General features: G+C 34.6%; 3 protein-coding genes across 5 annotated transcripts; all 3 read left to right on the forward strand.

Annotated features, from left to right (window-relative positions):
* Positions 1-6,670: 6,670 nt before the first annotated feature.
* On the forward strand, positions 6,671-9,687 carry LOC107875826 (40S ribosomal protein S3a; the record flags this gene model as incomplete). The annotated part of the gene is given in 7 exon segments (XM_016722671.2): positions 6,671-6,743; positions 6,822-6,869; positions 7,054-7,159; positions 8,515-8,652; positions 8,762-8,947; positions 9,048-9,248; positions 9,420-9,687. Coding segments are annotated over 7 exon segments (786 nt in total). The 3' UTR covers positions 9,516-9,687.
* Positions 9,688-10,980: 1,293 nt separating this feature from the next.
* LOC107875825 (N-alpha-acetyltransferase 40) lies at positions 10,981-14,686 on the forward strand. 3 transcript variants are annotated; one of them, XR_007056796.1, is made up of 9 exons: positions 10,985-11,164; positions 11,280-11,382; positions 12,033-12,112; positions 12,216-12,545; positions 12,742-12,818; positions 13,474-13,548; positions 13,628-13,658; positions 13,737-13,805; positions 14,322-14,686. XR_007056796.1 is itself a non-coding variant. In XM_016722670.2 (8 exons), the coding sequence occupies exons 1-8, from the start codon at positions 11,087-11,089 to the stop codon at positions 14,337-14,339; spliced, it is 786 nt and encodes a 261-aa protein (XP_016578156.1). In that variant the 5' UTR covers positions 10,993-11,086; the 3' UTR covers positions 14,340-14,686. The 3 variants fall into 3 exon arrangements, 2 of the variants coding, with proteins under 2 accessions (XP_047269924.1, XP_016578156.1); XM_016722670.2 differs by lacking the exon at positions 13,474-13,548 and having other exon boundaries at positions 10,993-11,164; XM_047413968.1 differs by lacking the exons at positions 13,474-13,548; positions 13,628-13,658 and having other exon boundaries at positions 10,981-11,164.
* A 673-nt stretch (positions 14,687-15,359) lies between these two features.
* LOC107875824 (mitochondrial phosphate carrier protein 3, mitochondrial-like) lies at positions 15,360-18,872 on the forward strand. Its single transcript, XM_016722669.2, has 6 exons — positions 15,360-15,789; positions 17,228-17,589; positions 17,689-17,732; positions 17,999-18,213; positions 18,304-18,428; positions 18,569-18,872. The coding sequence occupies exons 1-6, from the start codon at positions 15,469-15,471 to the stop codon at positions 18,609-18,611; spliced, it is 1,110 nt and encodes a 369-aa protein (XP_016578155.1). The 5' UTR covers positions 15,360-15,468; the 3' UTR covers positions 18,612-18,872.
* Positions 18,873-19,812: the final 940 nt, after the last annotated feature.

Genomic DNA, 19,812 nt, shown 5'->3' on the forward strand with positions numbered 1-19,812 from the left:
CTCCTAAACAAAAGTTCACTTTTGTTTAGGAGTTGATGTGGTTGGTTACTTTATTTGTTGAACATGCTTAAGTGTCGGTGACTTTAATAGTGAATTAGTTTCGCTGGTGCCTTTGTTAGTTGAAAATGCTTAAGTGCCGGTGACTTTAATAGTGAATTAGTGTTTAGGAGGTGATGTTGTTGGCGACTTTATTAGTTGAAAAAGCTTAAGTTTTGGTGACTTTAAAAGTGAACTTTTGTTTAGGAGGTGATGTGGTTGGTTACTTTATTTGTTGGTGCCTTTGTTAGTTGAAAATGCTTGATCTAATTACTTGAATCTGATTGATTGTGTTGATGGAACATGATTATAGCTGGATATATCACTGGAACAATGAGAATAGAATGGGTATTAAGGAGGAATTTGTTGAGGGTGTTAAAAGATTTGTTGAACATGCTAAGACACTTGATCTTTGGACACATTTTCGGGTAATTCGTTGTCCTTGTGTTAGATGTGATGGTATAAATCTTGTAAGTGAAGAAGATGTAAAGGAACATCTTTATAGAAAGGGGTTTCACGAGGACTTTTTAAGAATGGTTGGTATTCACGGTGATGTTGTGCAAAATAACTCTGTTGTTAGAGAAAGTAGTAGGTCTGCAGGGCATAATGAATATCAAGATACTAGGATGACAGAAATGGTGCACGATGCTTTTGGAATCCAACACAGGGTTGGCTTTAAGGAAAATGTTGAAGATGTTTCTAATAGAGAAACGGGCAATTTCTATGAAGAATTGCATGCTGCTAGTCATCCTTTTTTTGACGAGTGTTCGCACTCTCGTTTGTCTGTTGCTGTTAGATTATTAAGTATTAAATCTGATTGGAATATTGCAAAAGGCGGAATGGACTCAATTATAGACTTTATTAAAGAGTTAGTTGACCCCGGCTTGGAGGTTCCTAATTCTTTCTATAAGGCAAAAAGATTGGTGTCAAAGTTAGGTCTCTCCTGCAGCAGTCACGCAGCTTCGCATAGTGATTCTGCTGGATCTGTTGGGTTGTCGGATCTTCAGCTTGGAGGCCCTCCATCTGGTGCTTCAGATCCGCCCACGCCAGTGCATCCACCGTCACTTACTATGCAGCAAGGAGACACGCCAGTGCATCCACCGTCACTTACTAGGCAGCCAGGAGACAGATTCTGGGAGGATTTATATTGTTCCAGTTGCGAGAGGGTAACATTTCTAAATATAATAATGTTACTCATTTTTTCATTACTATTTTATTGTTCTCTATGAAATTATTGTTTGATCATGTGTTGTAGGTTTAGGCCGGATGCTGGAGTTGGACAAATGGCGCGAATATGTATTAGTCGGCACTTCAACGGCTACTGGACCAACTGGCAAATGGTTCCAGAACTTGACAGGGAGAGAATGTTTGAAGAATTTAAGGTAAGGATTTAACTTATCGACTACTTATTAACAATTTGTTAGAGCACAAGATTGAACATTATATTTTGGTTGTAGAAATTTTACTTCTGGGATGATGCGGATCAATTTCTTGTAAAGAAGAACTTTTTTAGAATATGTAGAGCCAGATTTAACGATCTGTTGGATTATGCTCGAAACAACAACAACAACAAACCCAGTATATTCCCACATAGTGGGGTCTGGGGAGGGTAAAATGTACGCAATCCATACCACTACCCCCGAAGGAGTAGAGAGACTGTTTCCGATAGACCTCCGGCTCAAGACAAAAGACCGTAGAAATTGGTAAAACCTAAGTGGATTCCCGAACCTTTATGGCCGTTGTATCAACGCCACTGGAATAGCCCAGAATATCAATTGTTGAGGGAAAAAGGAAAGAGAGTTCGGACATCATCCAAGGGTGGCTCCCTACATACTGCGGGTGCCAGAAGTACTCTTGCTGTGAAGGAAAAACTGGTATGTAACTTTTGCAGTTTTAATTCTCCCTTTCTATTTGAATTTTTTAATTATTTGAACAATGATATTTTTTCCATATACAGGAAAAAAGAAAGGGGTAGAGAACTACCAAATGATGAGCTTTTCGAGGAGACTCATCTGAAAAAGAAAAAGAACCTGACTGATGAAGATGTCTGGGTTGAACCTCGTGCAAAAGCTGTCCACGTAAGAAACAAATTTTGAATTTATAAATCTTTTTCTCAAAGTTGATATTATTCAATTATAACTTCTTTAGGGATTTTTTGACTGTTAGTATTAACTTTACTTTGAATATAGGACAAATTTAGGCGTCTTGATGGTGAGTATCATAGTTGTCAGCCTCCTGAAAGTCAGGGTGACCCAATACCCGATCATGTACGGAATGAGTTATTGAAACAAACTTCGGGTCCTGCAAATAGAGGCAATTTCTACGGATGCCCCACAGTATATTGTGGCGATTGTATTAGGAGTTCGTCTGGCCCTGCATACTCTATCTCTTCGGTTGATACAGAAACCATTGAAAGATTACAAAATACGGTTTCTCAACTCACTAAAGAGCTTGCTGAACAAAAAGGCAAAAGAAGGCGGAGAAGGCAACAACATCACAATTCAGGAAGCTGCAGCAACAATTCAGTTCTTTTATTCAGACTGCAGGAGTTATTCCTCCGTGTCCTGGTGATGCAGTTCGGGCTGCAAAAGGTCTAGGCCCCCTCGATGATTTCAGCACGGATGAGGACATGGAAGAGGAGCACGAATTCGATGATGCTGGCTGTTAGTTTTGATTTTTGCATGTTTGACATTTTGTTGAAACTATGGTTGTAGTTTTTTTGTACTCATTTGGATTTTTTGTTGTTGTATTTTCATTTTGGATACTACTGTATATTGTTGTTTCATGCTGTATTTGGGTTTTGCAGTATTTTTTTTAATTCCTAGAAAAATCGACCACAAGTGGTTGTTTTTTGGACTTATTTTGCAGAAAATCGACCACAAGTGGTCGGTTTTTGGACATAATTTTGCAGAAAATCAACCACACGTGGTCGATTTTTGGACTATTTCCAAAAAACCGACCACAGGTGGTCGGTTTTAAATTAAATTAATTAATTAATTTATTCAAAAATCAACCATTTGTGGTCGGTTTTCTATTAAATTAATTTATTAATTTAATTAAAAATCGACTACAAGTGGTCGGTTTTTGAATAAATTAATTTAATAGAAAACCGACCACCTGTGGTCAGTTTTTTTTCCCCTAAAATTAATTTTTCAATTTAAATAAAATAATAATGAATTTTAAAAATGAAATAAAAAATCGATCACTTGTGGTTGATTTTTAAAAAGCTACCACTACTTTTTCAATCAAAAATTTTGGCCGGTTTTATGATCGGAAATCGATTTTTCTCTTTTTTTAGTAGTGATTTATGTTGATTATAATCACAACAAATTGAAATTCAATTCAATCCTAATATAGATTCAATCAACATTTCCCAAATAAAAGTCAACTATTTATATTGACTAAAGTCGATCAAGACAAATTAAGATACAATCCAATCCTAACATTGATTGGTGCGTATAAGCTGACCCGGACGCCATGGTTATCAAAAAAATATCAAAAAGTCAAACATTTATGTTGATTATAATCGTGATAAATTGAAACTCAATTTAATCGTAATATAGATTGAATCAATATTTTTCAATTAGAAGTCAAAAATATACGTTGATTATAGTGGTGACAAATTGAGATCAAAATACATAATTTTGATTACTGAGATACATCCATTTCTGAAACAATTTAGTCGAGATACATAATACATTAATTAGACCGAAGGGAGATACATAATTAAAATTATGTATTCGAAAATTTATGGGCTTTTGGATGTATTTGGCTGTTTTAAAAGAAAAAGGGTTTAGCTAATTAATAAAAAAGGTAAGAATTTTATACAGTTTAGTAAAGTTAAGCTGATTCAAAAGTGAAAATTATCCCAAATATACTTTTTAGATTGTTAGTTTCAAGTTATAGCATAACTTTTTATTAATTACTAGACTTAAGAAATAATTGCAAGCTATATCAACTTTTGAGAAAAATATATTTTAATTAAATTTTCAAAAATTAATTTTGTAATATTTATTATTTATATTATTTCCTTATATTTAGCATTTGACATTTATCACTATTAATTAAGGATCTTGGATAATTATGGCAAGTTAAGGTATCAATATTTTTTTTTTTTAATAATTAAATATCAAAGTTTGTTCACAGGAGTTATATATGGTAAATATATTTTTTAAACTTAAGATCTGATTTTATACAAACTGATTTTATCTCTTCAAAAGTTTATATCACATGTTTTCAGTTTGTGTTTTTTATACTTGGCAATAGTATATTCCTAATAACTGAAATACGTCATTTCTTTACCCCTACCCCCCCCCCCCAACCCAACTCAATAAAAAAAAAATAGTCACTATTTTTTAGTTCTTTCTGTCACATCTCATCTATTTTAATTAATCATTTACTCTGAATTCTTGGACAACTATTGTCATTTGATTGTCACTATTGTTTATTGAAAGATAGTATGATATTTATTCTTCTATGTGAGCGTATGACTGCATTTCTGTCCCGTCTTTAGTTTCAAACTCGTTGTTCTAGTTTATGTGGTAATGAATCATGGATATTTTGTCAACTTGCCTTCACGTAAAAGTTGTATATTTCTCTCATACTTGGTTCATGTGTAATTGACATGAGTTAAGCATAAATGGAATAGTGAGGATTCATATAGCTGATACCCAACTTGTTTGGAATAAAAGAAAATTGAAATCTGGTGGTAATATAACAAAGTAATACTAACAAGATTGCTAAACCAGAAAAATAATCACAAGATTTTGAAAAATATCTGATTATTTCATTGAAAATAAAATAATCACCTACATTACTATTGTTATTGTAGTATATATGTAAAAACTGAGATCAAAATACACACCAACACAATTTTGATTTCACATGTTTAGCTTTAAAAAAGAAACTTGTTCTTACACTCATCCAGAACTTCAAACTTGTGTTTGGCTCGTTGCTAACATCTGAAACATAGTTAGTCAGAGCACATTTCATTGTTTTACCTGTAATGTTCATCTACTCGAGGAAGATGAATGAACAAGAAGACATTCATTTTTAAGATACATTAGCCAAACAAGAATGCTTTTTATTGAGTTTTTTTTCGTGTGAAACCTTGAGTAGATGTATTGATTTGTTTGCAAGATTGATGTACCATCAGTTAGGTCGAGGGATGGTTCTAGGCTATAAGTGAGAAATTGTCACCATATCATTCCATTCCTTCCATCAATGTAACTTATACATTACAAGTTTAAGCACTCCTGTCCTAAACCAAATAATTTTGGATTGTTACCCAATCGCTAATCCAATAATCCGATACCAATAAATTAATAGAACTTTTTCCACTTTAGATTATCGTTGTGGTTTGGTTTTGGACAGCCCGGCGTGGCGATGGGGTAGGGGGTTCATGCAGCCAAGAAGATAAAGGTACAAGAAAAATCATACACTTGACTTGCAATTTACATACATCCATAAAAAGTTGAAGCAAAAACTTATTTATCTGTATCTTAGCGCTCATCATTGCATAAATCATAAGACATTTTCTTGAACAATGTCTACATTGCTAAATAGGACCACGACGATATCACAAACTCTCGAGCAGCATGAATCTCAACGCTATTTGAGTATTTTGGGCAAAACCAAACATATAGATCTTTGTTGAGAATTAGATGTTCTCAGAATGTATTTTGTCACCAATTTGCACCAGCTTCTGAATCGCAATTCTGGTAAAAGTCATTTGGTTTTACAATATTTACATCCTCGAATTCATTTTCATCTAAAAGCAGAAAAAGATGCATGGTTATAATGAGCAAAGATCGACCAAATTGCATATCGTAAGACAAAAGTTGGGAACATAGTAGTATCAAATCAAATACAAATGTTCAAAAATAAAAGCTCCGGGAAGCCATGAAGATCACAACCAAAAAGCTAAACATGTTTCACCTTAAAATCACCATAGTAACCAAAAGCTACTTTTTCTATTGAATGCAAATTAACAGAATTCATATTTGTTATCTAAATAAATACTTGTTTTTGCTTTTCTTTCGAATTATAATCAACAACACTTTGTTAGAATACATTTTTTGTTTGCTGGCAGAAATAAATCGTGTACAAAGAGGAAGGTACTGTATGAAGATGAAAACTCTTAATGCAAGCATTAAAATAGGAGGAAAAACAACCGTTAGAGGGATTTGGGGGTGGATAAATATTAGTAATTAAGGTTAACTATTTTTAAGGAAGGTAAATTATATATTAACTGTATTAAATCTTAATTTTCCTTTTTCATAAATTACTTTTTTGTATTTTCAACAACACCAAAAAATCTTTTTTTATATATTTTTTTTAAATGAAAGTTGCTGTAACTTGAAAACTTGAAAGTTTTGCTATAACTTGTAATAACTAATCTAATAAGTTTATATAGTTAATTTTCCCGATTCAAAAATAATTAGAAGGTCTGGACTTTTTGTTTTGGACTCAAGTTGTGATATACTCTTCTTAAAATTGTATTGGGCCAAACCCAATGCATATGGCCCATTACTTTTGACCAGGCTTTGTAAGTATAAGCCCAAAAAGCCAAGTCCAGTAAGCACTTGCTTGTTTTTGAAAGAGAAAGTAGGGTTTTGCAGCATTATACATTCACCATCCCTTTCTTCCAAACCTCCAGCCCCCATCTGAAAGCAGCTACAATCTCCCACTCTCAACATGGCTGTCGGGTATACAATTTCTCTAACTCTTTTTTCTTCTTATTGTGTATCTTTGAATTCTAATGTTTTGTTTGTTGCTGTAAACAGTAAGAACAAGAGGATTTCAAAGGGAAAGAAGGGAGGAAAGAAGAAGGCGTAAGTCTCTTTTTCCTTTTCATTATTATTGTTGTTAATATCTGTTTTATACTGTTTATACGTGGCTAAAATTATTGTTTTTACTTATGTATATATATAGTAGATGTTGAGCCTCGTTCAACTTTTTTTTTTTGTGTGTTTACTTTTTTATATTTTGAATGTTACTGTGTGAAAATGTGGGCAGGGCTGATCCATATGCTAAGAAGGATTGGTATGACATTAAGGCACCATCAGTATTTGAAGTCAAAAACGTTGGTAAAACTCTGGTCACTAGGACTCAGGGTACTAAGGTTGGCTGAAATCTCTTTTCATTTTCTACTTCTCTTGTGCTTTTGTAATGCAATAAATCTTGTGTTGCTTTGGATATTTTGCACTGTTATTTATTTAGTTATGAAATGCAATGTTGAATGATTGACCGACATCCTTGTATGTACAATTAAATTTATACAATCGTTTGTAGGGACTTTTACTCTAGTTCGAGATTTGTGGAAAATTATCTTTTAAGGTTTGAGACATTTGAAGTATCAAAATTTAGAAATGTATTGTAGAGATTGGTGTACATAACTCTGTGGTTGTTTGGTATGAGGTATGAGGTAGACAAAGTTATTCCATAAATTTGGGATAACTTATCCCATCAGTATAGTTTAAACGGTGAGATAAATAATCCGCTGACTAACTGATACCAATCAAATGCATGCTAATCCTGCATCTTATCCCAGGATTAATATCCCTTATCTGTAATACCAAATGATGCATTTGGTATGAGCGATAAGGGATTTAATTCCATGAGATAATTAATCCATGGAATAATTTTGTCTATCTCATCCCTCATACCACACAAACCCTTATTGTTTATGAGATGATTGATAATGAAGACGTTGTAATCCATATTAACAGCTTGATTAATATGGATTGTTACAAAGTATATATGTCTAAATATACATGTTATTTATGTTAACATGTATAAAAAATGTATAAAAAAGTGAAGTGGCAAGGATGTAAGGGTAATTTATGTTAAAAAATGGAGATAGTGCTAACCTACTATATTTGTGTAACATGTTAGCAAAATACTACTTGTATGTATGTCTAGATCCCTAAAGGTTAGATTAGTTTGAGTTGAAGTATAGTACTAGTAGTTATTTTGTGCTGTAGAACATATGTGGAGTGTGCTATGTCTCTTCCTTTACATTTGATAGGTTAATTCAGAAAACTGTTTTCTCAACCTTTTCAGTCTAGATCTGTTTGTATGACTTTTAACTGCTGAACATTATTTTCAAGAAAATATATATGTTTGCCTATTCTGGTCTCTTCATTTTGTTTGGAGGTGAAAGTTTCATCTCTCTCCATCTCCCTCGAATAATGATGAGGAAGTTTCATCTTTCTCTCGTTCACAGGAAACAGCCTCTCTACCTCCACAAGGTAGGGGTAAGACTGCATACGTACCACCCTCCCCAGACAACGCTTGTGGGGTTACATTGGGTATGTTGTTGTTTCATCTCTCTCTCTCACCATCCCTCTGTCTGTCTGCCTCTCTCTCTCTCTCTCTTTGATGGTAAGGTGGAAGTTTCATATATTAACCATAGATTTACACGATTGCAACTGCGGTTTTACTTCAGCAAGTGTATTTCTCCCATTATGGCTCCAGATTGCTTCAGAAGGACTAAAGCACAGAGTTTTTGAAGTCAGTTTGGCTGATCTTCAGAAGGATGAGGATCAGGCTTTCAGGAAGATCCGCTTGAGAGCAGAAGATGTGCAAGGGAGGAATGTCCTTACAAACTTCCATGTATGATGATTCTTTTACACTAATATTTCTTCCCTAAACTTGAGAATAGCTCTTTTTATGGATCGAATTTTATGAAATAAGAATTAACTTTATCAGTGGGGAACTTCAGGGAATGGATTTCACAACAGATAAGTTGAGGTCTCTGGTGCGCAAATGGCAGACTTTGATTGAAGCTCATGTGGATGTCAAGACTACAGATAGCTATACTCTCAGGATGTTCTGCATTGCTTTTACAAAGAAGCGTCCAAACCAACAGAAGCGGACATGTTATGCTCAGAGCAGCCAGATCCGCCAGGTTGGTTGTGTTTTTCACTTGATCAGACTTATTTATTTATTTGATAATATCTGGCCGGTTCAGTTTTGATTATTTATCAACATGTTTGTCTTACTGTTAGATCCGTCGCAAAATGGTTGAGATCATGAGAAACCAAGCAAGTTCCGTTGACCTGAAGGAGTTGGTAGCAAAGTTCATCCCCGAATCAATTGGTAGGGAGATTGAGAAAGCTACTTCTAGCATTTTCCCGCTACAAAATGTCTATATTCGCAAAGTCAAGATCCTCAAGGCCCCTAAATTCGATCTTGGCAAGCTGATGGAGGTAAGTTCGGAGCGTCTTCAGTTTCTTCGCACCACATTGAGCATCATGCTCTGGACAGTTCAAGAGTTTCTTCGCACCACATTGAGCATCATGCTCTGGACAGTTCAAGATTGTAGTAGATTTATTTAGCAACTTCTGTTTTTGAAACTAGTAATGAGTTTCTTTTTGCAGGTGCATGGTGACTACTCCGAAGATGTTGGTGTGAAGTTGGATCGACCAGCTGATGAAACAGTGGCTGAGGCAGAAGCCGAGGTTCCTGGAGCTTAAGACTTGTTTTATTTGAATTTCATGTCTGAATATGGATTGTAGTCCTTTTAAAATTTTGCATTTGTTTTAGTTGAGGTGTCAAAGGCGTGACCTATCAAAATTTTGGATCCCTTTCTTTTGGTTATGCTTGATGTTAAACTATTCACAATTTAAGATATTGATTTTCAGCCGATGGATCTTTTAATACTGTACTACTATGTTAGGACACTAGTAGATACGGCACATGCTGCAGGAACTGCTATATTTGATAATAAAAAGTTATACATGGATCATAGATGACAACAGAAGGTTTCAATCATGTAGAATTAGGATATTTGCTTATGGTAAACCAAATATTATTGGAAACTAGCCTTAAGGTACTGGTGGAAAAAGTAGCATTGCATAAAGGGAAGCATCCAAGTCTATTGGAAGTAAGGTCTGTGTTCACTCTTTGCTCATGGGACTCTTGGATTTTGAAGAGGTTCTTGAGATGCATGATCTGACACTGTATATTACTTACCACCCCCAGTGATGACTTCCTGATATGACATTTTACCAAAAGTTTCCGGTTCGAGCTTTGTTAGTGAAATTGCCTTACTTGCAAAGTAGAATTTTTCTTATTGCCTTACTTGCAAAGTAGAATTTTTCTGCGCGATTCAGATTGATCAGGTTCCAAAACGAAGCTAGAGACTTATATTGTTAGAGTACTTTTAAAAAATGCCACCGTACTTGTTGAATCGTGCAGCAATGGTAATTTTGAAGGGTCACAATCTTGATAAACTTATTAATGCAAGATTGCAGGGAAGGTATCAATTTTTTTTGTATTTTCCACCCTTCTATTCCCCAAGGATCAGATTATTATTTTTTTTTTTTTTTGAATTGAGGCGTCACAAATTTAAATCATTGAGATAAGCTGGGATATTCCTAAAATTTTTTTTATGACATAGTAATCTCACCATTTTGGTGCTTTAGTGGAATAAAATATTCTTAGGATTAGGAAATATTTCACGCCAAATAGTTACTCTATTCATTTTTACTTGTCATGTTTCGCTTCTCGAGAGTCAAACTGCATGAATTTTGAAAATTATTTTAAGATGCGTTTTTGTCATATTAATAATATGAGAAGGATTGAAACTTTTAGCATTTTTCATATAGTTTTCGAACATTTAATTTTTTTTTTTTGAAAAAGACAGCTCGATGTACTAAGCTCGCGCTATGCGCAGGGTCCGAGGCGTCATAACCAATTACACCATGTCACCTTGTTAAAAAAAATTAAATTAATGTAGTTCAATTTAGCTTTGACATTTAATCAAATTAATTTTCCTAAGCTAAATATGACAAAGTAAAAATAAATCGATAGAGTATGAGATAAAGTTAATCGGAAAGTTTTTGGGTTTTTATACTTATTCCACGTACATAGAATGAGTAGTAGATTACTCACTATATTTCAAAAATAGGAAGGGTCCATTTAGAATTTTCAAGAACTTTGGGGGTGCAGAAAAGCCTCCACTTCCAAAAATCCGGGGTAAAAAATAAAATTGTATAACTTTCAAGAAGTGGCGAGGCACAAAGGATCCTCTTGCAAAACAACAATGGAAGCAGAGAAGAGGATGGAGTCCAACAAGAAATCAGACAACAACAGAGACAAGAAGAAGACAACGAGGAAAGAGGTAACATCAACTAATGCTTCTCCATTTTCCCAAAATCAATCAATTTTTGAAAATATAATAAAAACAAAGCAATAATAATTAACAGTTGAATGTTACTTTTGTTTTATGAAGGCAGATATTGGAAAAGAAGAAGAATATTAAAGAGATAATTGAAGCTGCTGTTTCTCAGAAAGACCCCCTTTCTTCCTTTCCAACTTTTCGCCATTACAGCACGAAGGGTTAGCATTTTTGTTTATTTCATATCCATTAATGTATTGTTTTGGTGAATTTGTTAAATGCTTCATTTTCTATCCTTTGCTTTATGGTATTTGGTGTGTGTTGGGAAAAAACTTACCTTTGCACCAGTCCAAAGATCATCCTTTTGAGAAGGTTAACGAGAGCTCTCTTTTACCGTTTTACACACCTTCAGATAAGAGGGGTTGCTCAGATGGTAAGTGCCCTCCAACTTCAGTCCTAAGGTTGTGGGTTCGAGTCACCAGGGGAGCAAAAAAAGTTGGGAGCTCCAACCTTTAGTCATCTTTCTTTCATAAAGGGAGTAACTTTAGTCATTAGATGACAGCTTATGATCATTCACTAGCAAATACAGTTTCTAGCATGTATATATTCATATTTTCATAGGCCAGAAAAAACTGTGTAGAAGAGTTTTTTTGTTTTCTTTTTCGGTTGTGTCTGGTGTTCCGGTACCCGGGCCTGACCAATCCAGATTCGCACCATGTACCAATTTAAGGGGGAAGTGCTCTTAATAATAGGATTTTTTTCTCATATCCAGGCTTGAATATGAGACCTATTTTTGTTTATGTATAAGATTGTTCTCTGTCATACTTTTTTCAATTTTCATATGTATAATGTATAGTTGATTTGTCATTAGATTTGTCTGTATACTTGGAATCGGGATGCGGAGATAGCCTCTCTTCTCCAGTAAAGCAGTATATTCAAAACCTCCTCAAGGTAGCAAAATTGGCTACCTTATTACATTAGATTGTTTACTATACTGACAAAATCAATGGTCGTAGGGATGTTTCCTCTTTTCTGAAGTTATATGCATTTTTAGGTGAATATGGAGGCATCTTATGGAACAGAGTGGCCTGTAGAAGAGAAGGTGAAGCGCAGGGAGATGGGTTCTTCTGAAGCTCGTTATATATTTGTGTATGAGATCTCAAATATGGATGCCAACATTATGCTCAAATTATCAAAGAAAGGAAGGTGTAATGCAGACGGTATTGATGATAAGGGTCATCTTGTGGCTTTTGTACATTACCGCTTCACCATCGAGGAAGAAATTCCTGTTCTTTATGTGTATGAATTACAACTTGAGCATCGTGTTCAGGGGAAGGGGCTGGGAAAATTTTTAATGGTTCTAATTGAGCTGATTGCTCAGAAGGTGATGGACTAATCTTTGCTCATAAGTTTTTTTTTTCCTGCACTTCGATTCATAACCTGCGGTGGAGTAACATTTTGATTTGAAAACACTTAGCCAGTGCTCAGCAGATAAGTTCTTCACCCATGGAAATACTAGTCTCTCACTAGAGGAAGCTGGGTATGTTCAGTGCTAACAAAAGCTTATCAATACTTTGCAGAGCAAAATGAGTGCTGTGGTGCTAACAGTTCAGAAGGCAAACACAATAGCAATGAACTTTTATAGGAATAAACTAAGGTGATCTATTGATATGTTATTCTAGCAATTAGTGTGCATTTAGCGTATATCATTTACATGTTTATGGTGTTGAAATATCAATATATCAAGCAATAAACTGATAATAAGCTTAGGTGGTTACACCTTGAATACTAGTAAGTATTGTTTTTCTACTTCCTTAGAGAACTGTAATATTTTATATTTGTCCTCTTTCTTTATGCTTCCTGCATGTAGTGATTAACAAATTCACATACTGTCATCTGGAATACATATTTAATGGTAGTTGGTTCCATTTGTATGATTACCCAAAAGTGATATCCTCATTAATCTAACTATGTTTGTCATAACTTGTCATAAGATGTGACATCATCATGCTAGAATGCAGAAGCTGACCGAAAAATTATTTAAGCTACTGGAGATTTCAATGTTTTTTATTTTGGTTGTTGAAATAATGAAATGAACTTATATTTGTATAAAAGAATTACGTTAGACCTATTTACGTTAAACTATTGCAAACTGATACATTGGACATGCTTGTCTGTGCACTGCATGACTCAATAATTCAGCTCAATATGTAGGAATTTAATTATCAGGAGAATTTTTTTTGGAGCCTGTCAAATATACCATTAACCTGCTACACAATCAACTTCCAGTTTACTCAGTCTTTTCCTCTCAGTACTGAATAACATATGCTTATCTGGAACTCGAAAAGTTTCTAGCAGCAAAATCTTTTTCAGCTGGCAACGTTACAGTTAAGATATATTTGCTTTTATTCACTTGATTATAATGACTAGCTGTTTCCAACAACACTTATACGTCAACCTCTGCAGGTACCTGATATCTACTGTGTCACCCTCACAGGTAGATCGACTGTCTGCAATAATTCAGTTCTCATCATAATTTGCCTAAGCTTTTCATTCTTCTTCGTTGATATTGTAGATGGGGTTACAGACAAATTATGAGCTTCTTTGCAAGTCATTTGACTATGAAGCTAAATCCGTACTAGAGGTATGCAATCCCTTTTTTTCTTGTATTAAATAATAGAGCTAACGGACTCAAGTAAGATTGACATCTCATGTGCACTCAAAACTCGCAAACTTGTTTTTCATGCATTTGCTTATTGGACAACTGGTAGTGCTTTAATTCTGTCATAGGAGTCTTAAAGCCAATTTTTTTTTAAAAAGTTGTTTCTTCATTTAAGAAGTTACTAGACATGGTTAAACCACCGAATAACGCAAATGAAGTATCTGAATGGAGCTAACAGCAGTATATTATATGGTCAAGGTTCCACTTCTGCTATTTTTTTTATAAGTTGAATGATCAAAGATTTTTGTTTACTATTAGTGATATTGTTATGTCAATATGAATGACAACTGGTCCATTTCTGTGGAATCCATCGTATTCTGTTTTTTGATATATGAAGTGCATAATCATTTAAAATTACAAAAATTACTGAGTACATACTAGAGACGCATTTTTCTGGCAAATTATCTTTCTTTTCTCTAATATCTCTGTCCAATGAAGGGAGGTGAAGATAAATGACAGCACGGTGATTCAGAGTTCGTCTGCGAAGCATAGTACAAAGTTTTAGCCGATGCCAGCTTGATGATTATGAAACCTGTGAAGAGGTAGCATAGCATAATGTGAATTATCTAATAGAAATTGCAGAGAGTATGGTTCCTCAAGTAACATTATGTTCTAGTTTTTTTGTCCCAATATTATTAGGGTACCCTAATATATTAATTATTAGCTCCTAAGCATTTTTCACTATTCACTGCCTTTATGTGCATTATGTATGCTTGCCTTTTGCTGCTTCCATGCATTGTGATACTTTTACTTGAAATGCTTTTCCGGCTGGGGTCAAAATAAAGCAGTTGCTGTTTGCGCCATCGTTTGTCTCTGATCAACTTGTGCACATTTCAACTATTCCACCAAGTAAAAGTTTCTTGCTAATTGTTTAAAGAATCATCGTTATGAAGGTGATGTTTTGAGTGAACGATCGCCATCAAGGGGCTCATAGAATTGGTCAGCGATGGCTGAGAGCCTGTCTTCACTCGTCGATTAAGCAAAAAAAATAAAATAATAAAAATGTAATGATAAAGAGACATCCCAGAGGAATAGAATGCAGGCAATACTTCGTATCACAATATCAAAAATTTCAAATTATCAGTGGCTCAACATGCAAGTGCACATACATTCCCTCGTCATTTTCGACTCGAGTTTTTATATAGTTTCTGTAGCGAGTGGGATCAAGTCTGAATTTATTATCCTAATGTAGTGAACACGTTGATTTGAATATGCCATTTGAAAATTTTCTACCACCATATAAAACTATGTCCAAAAAATTTAAAACAGATTTAATTAGATTATAAAAGGTCAACTCATCAATAACTTCAACGCAAACCAAGAGGCAGAGTAAATTAAATGAAAGAAGAGCCATAGGCCATCGGCCATTGCCACCCTTCATTTGATAAATTAAATAGGAGCCAAATATGGACAACCCTTCCTTCCATAATAAAGCAAATTCTTCAATTTTCCCACCATTATAGGAACGGTCCTAATTTTCCTCCTTGCACCTTAAATAACATCTTCTTTCACAACATTCCAAATTTAATAATCAACACATAGGTACACCAAAGTGTTGAACTTCTGTGTCTTGCCTCGAGTACAAATGGCCTACACAAATAACTCTACTTACCGGACATCTTTGATCCCCAATTTTCTTTACACGGCTTCTTCTTCATCTTCATCTTCATCTTACGTTGTTAATGACTTGGAGAACACTAGTATTAGTACTAACAGTAATGCATTATTGTCTCAACCATCAATTATCAAGAAGCCTTTTTTGGTTCCGGCACCAAAAGAGTCTTCAGGTAAAATAGAGATGTTCTCACCTGCTTATTATGCTGCTTGTACTTTTGGTGGTGTTATGAGTTGTGGTCTCACTCACATGGCCGTTACACCCCTCGATCTTGTCAAATGCAACATGCAGGTAACAATTTCCACGTACATGTATACATTTTAATTCTTTTTTTCCTTTCAAGAAGTCTCACATCCAAAAGATGAAGGTGACGGAGATGAGAATGCTACGGTGGATGTGTGGGTGCACTAGGAACGATAGGATTAGAAATGAGGTTACTCGAGATATGGTGGGAGGGGCATCAATAGAAGCAAAGATGAGGAAAACGAGGTTGAAATGGTTCGGACATATGATGATGAGGGGCATGGATGCCACAGTGTGGAGGTGTGAATGGTTGACTAGGGATGGATTCAGGCGAGGTAGAGGTAGACCGATGAAATGTTGGAGGGAGGTGGTTAGACATGACATGAAGCAGCTTCAGCTTACCGAGGACACGACCTTAGATAGGAAGGTGTGGAGGAGGCGGATTAGGGTGGAAGGATAACAACAACGAGTGCGTTAGTGCTAGGAGGAAGGAGGATTATGTAATCCGTGTTAGTAGCTATAGTACTAGTAATATTTCAGAATGTTGCATTGTATGTTGTATTATTTGATGAAGCTTGTCTATGGTATCATTGTGTGTGGTAATTTCTATTGTATCTTGTCATTTTACTATTTCTTTTCTAGATTGTTTTATCTTAACTCGGGAGTCTATCAAAAACAACCTTTCTATTTCACCTCTGAGGTAGTGGTAGGAACTGCGTACACTTACTTTCCCCAAACCCCACTTGGTGGGAATATATTGGATATGTTGTTGTATTCGTAGTTAGAGTTAGCCTAAAGAATATATTCATTTGAACCCACAGAATCCGTTTAGATCTACATTTACGTTTCACCATGCTTAAGTTTACTTCTATGTTTAAGATCAAGATCATGAGCTTAATTGTGCTTTGGCTTGTTGTATATGATTTGTGGAGTAATGTCTAACAACGTGAAAAGAAAGTTTTTGCCCCTTTTGTTTAACAAGTTACTAAGCAGAACAAGAAAATTAAGTTAATTACCAAGTTAGGATTTTATTGTTGGTTGATTGTTTTAATTAATTAAGTGGATCATTAGGTTACTGCACAAAGTTGTTACGCTAAAATACTCGCCTCGTTTACTTTTGCTTATCACGTTTCGTTTCATGAGGGTCAATTGGACTAATCTTTGGAACAAAATTGAATTAGATTAATTTAATAATTTAAATATTAAAAATTTAGTTGTTCGAAATTTATACAAATATACTATAAGTTGCTATTCTTCTCATATTAATATGATGAAAAAATACATTTTAAGATATTGGTCAACGTCCATGCAATTTGATTTTCGAAAAACGAAACATGACAGTGAAAGTGAACGGAGGGAGTGTATCGGTGTATATAACTTAAATGTTTTGTAATACATGAGTACCATTTTGAGGTTCTGCAGAATCCTTTCAATGAGTTTACATTGCTGTTACTAATGTTGTAACTGATGTTGTTCGAATTGTTAGATCGATCCTACAAAATACAAGAGCATTTCTTCTGGTTTTGGTGTTCTGCTCAAGGAGCAGGGTGTTAAAGGCTTCTTCAGGGGATGGGTGCCTACCCTGCTCGGTTACAGCGCTCAGGGTGCTTGCAAATACGGTTTCTATGAATACTTCAAGAAGTACTACACAGACCTTGCTGGCCCTGAGAATGCTGCCAAGTACAAGACTTTGATTTTCCTTGCTGGTTCTGCTTCTGCGGAAGTTATTGCTGATGTTGCTCTCTGCCCGTTTGAGGCTGTCAAAGTTCGCGTCCAGACTCAGCCTGGTTTTGCTAGAGGCTTGTCAGATGGATTTCCCAAATTCGTTAGGGCTGAGGGAGCTACTGGGTAATGCCTATTATGTTGATAAACTCATCGCGAATTATTCTTTTACATTATTGCATAGGTTGCTAATGGAAGTTTGGCCGTTTGATTTTATGTATACAGGTTGTACAAGGGGCTTGTCCCTCTCTGGGGACGACAAATTCCATGTAAGTTTACGTATCTTCTCATCTAGCTATATCTAGCTAGCTTAGTTTTAGCTTTCATGTGTTGAGACGGATAAAACCTTTCGCGTTGACAAAGATTACATTTATATCCATTTTGGGCTTCCTTCATCAACCTAAAACTATGAAGCCTTTTGCAAATGTTACACTTCCTTGCAAATTTGGTATAAATTCTTTTTTTTGGCTCAATGAAGTACTTATTATCTCAGCCATTATTGTACAATCTATATCTTACATGGGTTATTTTACAGACACCATGATGAAGTTTGCATCATTTGAAACCATTGTGGAACAAATCTACAAAAATGTCATCCCAACACCAAAAAACCAATGCAGTAAATCTACGCAGCTCGGTGTGAGCTTTGCTGGTGGATATTTAGCTGGTATTCTTTGTGCTATTGTGTCACACCCTGCTGATAACCTAGTTTCTTTCCTCAACAACGCCAAGGGAGCAACTGTGGGCGATGTGAGTTTAACACATCATGTTCCTTAATACTAATTAGTTGTACCTTAGAAAATTATTGGTTCATTTTTAACGTGATTGTGTCTTTTGCAGGCTGTGAACAAGCTAGGCGTGATGGGCCTTTGTACTCGCGGTCTTCCTATTCGTATAGTCATGATTGGGACACTCACTGGAGCACAATGGGGCATCTACGACTCTTTCAAAGTTTTTGTTGGACTGTGAGTTTCTCCTCCTTTCTTTTCTTTGCAATTGTAACATTTAGGCATTATTATTAATCTTTAGTATGCAAGAATTTCATCAAATACTGATGACTTGTTACAATTTCTTGTAATAATGTTTACATCCATTGCGCTCGCAGGCCAACAACTGGTGGTGCCGCTGCACCTGCCCCTGCTAAGTGAAGAGAAAAAATGTGAAAATTCTTCGCCAGTACAACAATTTCATTTAGTGGCAAGTGGAAAATTGGAAATGTTTCAATTCCATAGAAAAGTTTGAACATTGCTAGCTAGGAAAATTTTGCATTTGATTCAACTTTTGCAGTAAAGATTTGATTTCTTTTTGGGAGGATGAATTATTTTATCCTCTAGATGACTGGCTACTAAAGAATCACTTATGTAATGACAATTTTTTATTTGCAAAAATGTGTTAATTTCTTCTTTTCACTCTATTTTTTTTTAAATTTTTTTTATCTCTTGGAAAGTTTGAGCATAATTCGTAAAATTAAAATGCTACACTTCTATATTGTAATATTCACAAGCCACAAGCGATAACCTCTTTCATCACGACCACCATCTTCTCCATTTTTTTTTTCATTTTTTAACGCCTTCATTAAAGAATCATTTGAAGTCTCTATTCAAGATTTGGAAATTTCTTCTCCATTTCTTTTTTCATTTTTTAAAGCCTTCATTAAAGAATCATTTGAAGTCTCTATTCAAGATTTGAAAATTTTTAGTCAGTTTTTTTTGGATGGGAGGGGCTGAGTTCGTTCAGAACACCTGGAAAGTTTGACACTATATATGACTTGTATATACAGTGTATATCAAATTTGAAGGAGTAGTTTTCGATGGCGCTTTTATGGGGGAAAGGACAGAAACGGTACTTCCAATTAAACTATTTCCACGAAAATGATCATGAAATTCAAATTTCACTTTCTAGCCATTTCAATTTATTGGCTTGTTCTATATCGTTTCTATACACCTTCTATACAGTTTCTATACATATCTTATACATATAAATATTCCATATGAAAATTATATAGTTTTGATACACAATTTATACAGTAATTGAACTTTTTTTTTTTTTTACACATTTTATACAATAATTATATAATTTTTATACACTTTCTATATATTTTTTTCTAGATATTTTATACATATACCTATTTGATACATATATCTTATATAGATACATATTCTATATAACAATTATATCGTTTTTATATAATTATATTTAATTATTATTTCTAAACAATAAAAAAAAACAAAATATTTTTTCAGTTAAAAAATTTATAGCAAAAAAAAAACTGAAATATTTTTAAAAGGGTCGAATGACCCAAGTTGGAAATTGTATCAATATTGTCTATGGATTGTATCCGAACTATGT

This window comes from Capsicum annuum, chromosome 6 (assembly GCF_002878395.1).
Source record: "Capsicum annuum cultivar UCD-10X-F1 chromosome 6, UCD10Xv1.1, whole genome shotgun sequence".
Taxonomy (NCBI): Eukaryota; Viridiplantae; Streptophyta; class Magnoliopsida; order Solanales; family Solanaceae; genus Capsicum; species Capsicum annuum.

Excerpts from the sequence above, each read along its gene's own strand:
- LOC107875825 (XM_016722670.2), top strand. The coding sequence starts at position 11,087 with ATGGAAGCAGAGAAGAGGATGGAGTCCAACAAGAAATCAGACAACAAC. Across the intron at positions 11,165-11,279 it reads AGAAGACAACGAGGAAAGAG|ATATTGGAAAAGAAGAAGAA; the intron begins GTAACATCAACT and ends TTATGAAGGCAG. Across the intron at positions 12,819-13,627 it reads TTTTATAGGAATAAACTAAG|GTACCTGATATCTACTGTGT; the intron begins GTGATCTATTGA and ends CAACCTCTGCAG.
- LOC107875824 (XM_016722669.2), top strand. The coding sequence starts at position 15,469 with ATGGCCTACACAAATAACTCTACTTACCGGACATCTTTGATCCCCAAT. Across the intron at positions 17,733-17,998 it reads CTGGGGACGACAAATTCCAT|ACACCATGATGAAGTTTGCA; the intron begins GTAAGTTTACGT and ends GTTATTTTACAG. Across the intron at positions 18,429-18,568 it reads TTCAAAGTTTTTGTTGGACT|GCCAACAACTGGTGGTGCCG; the intron begins GTGAGTTTCTCC and ends TTGCGCTCGCAG.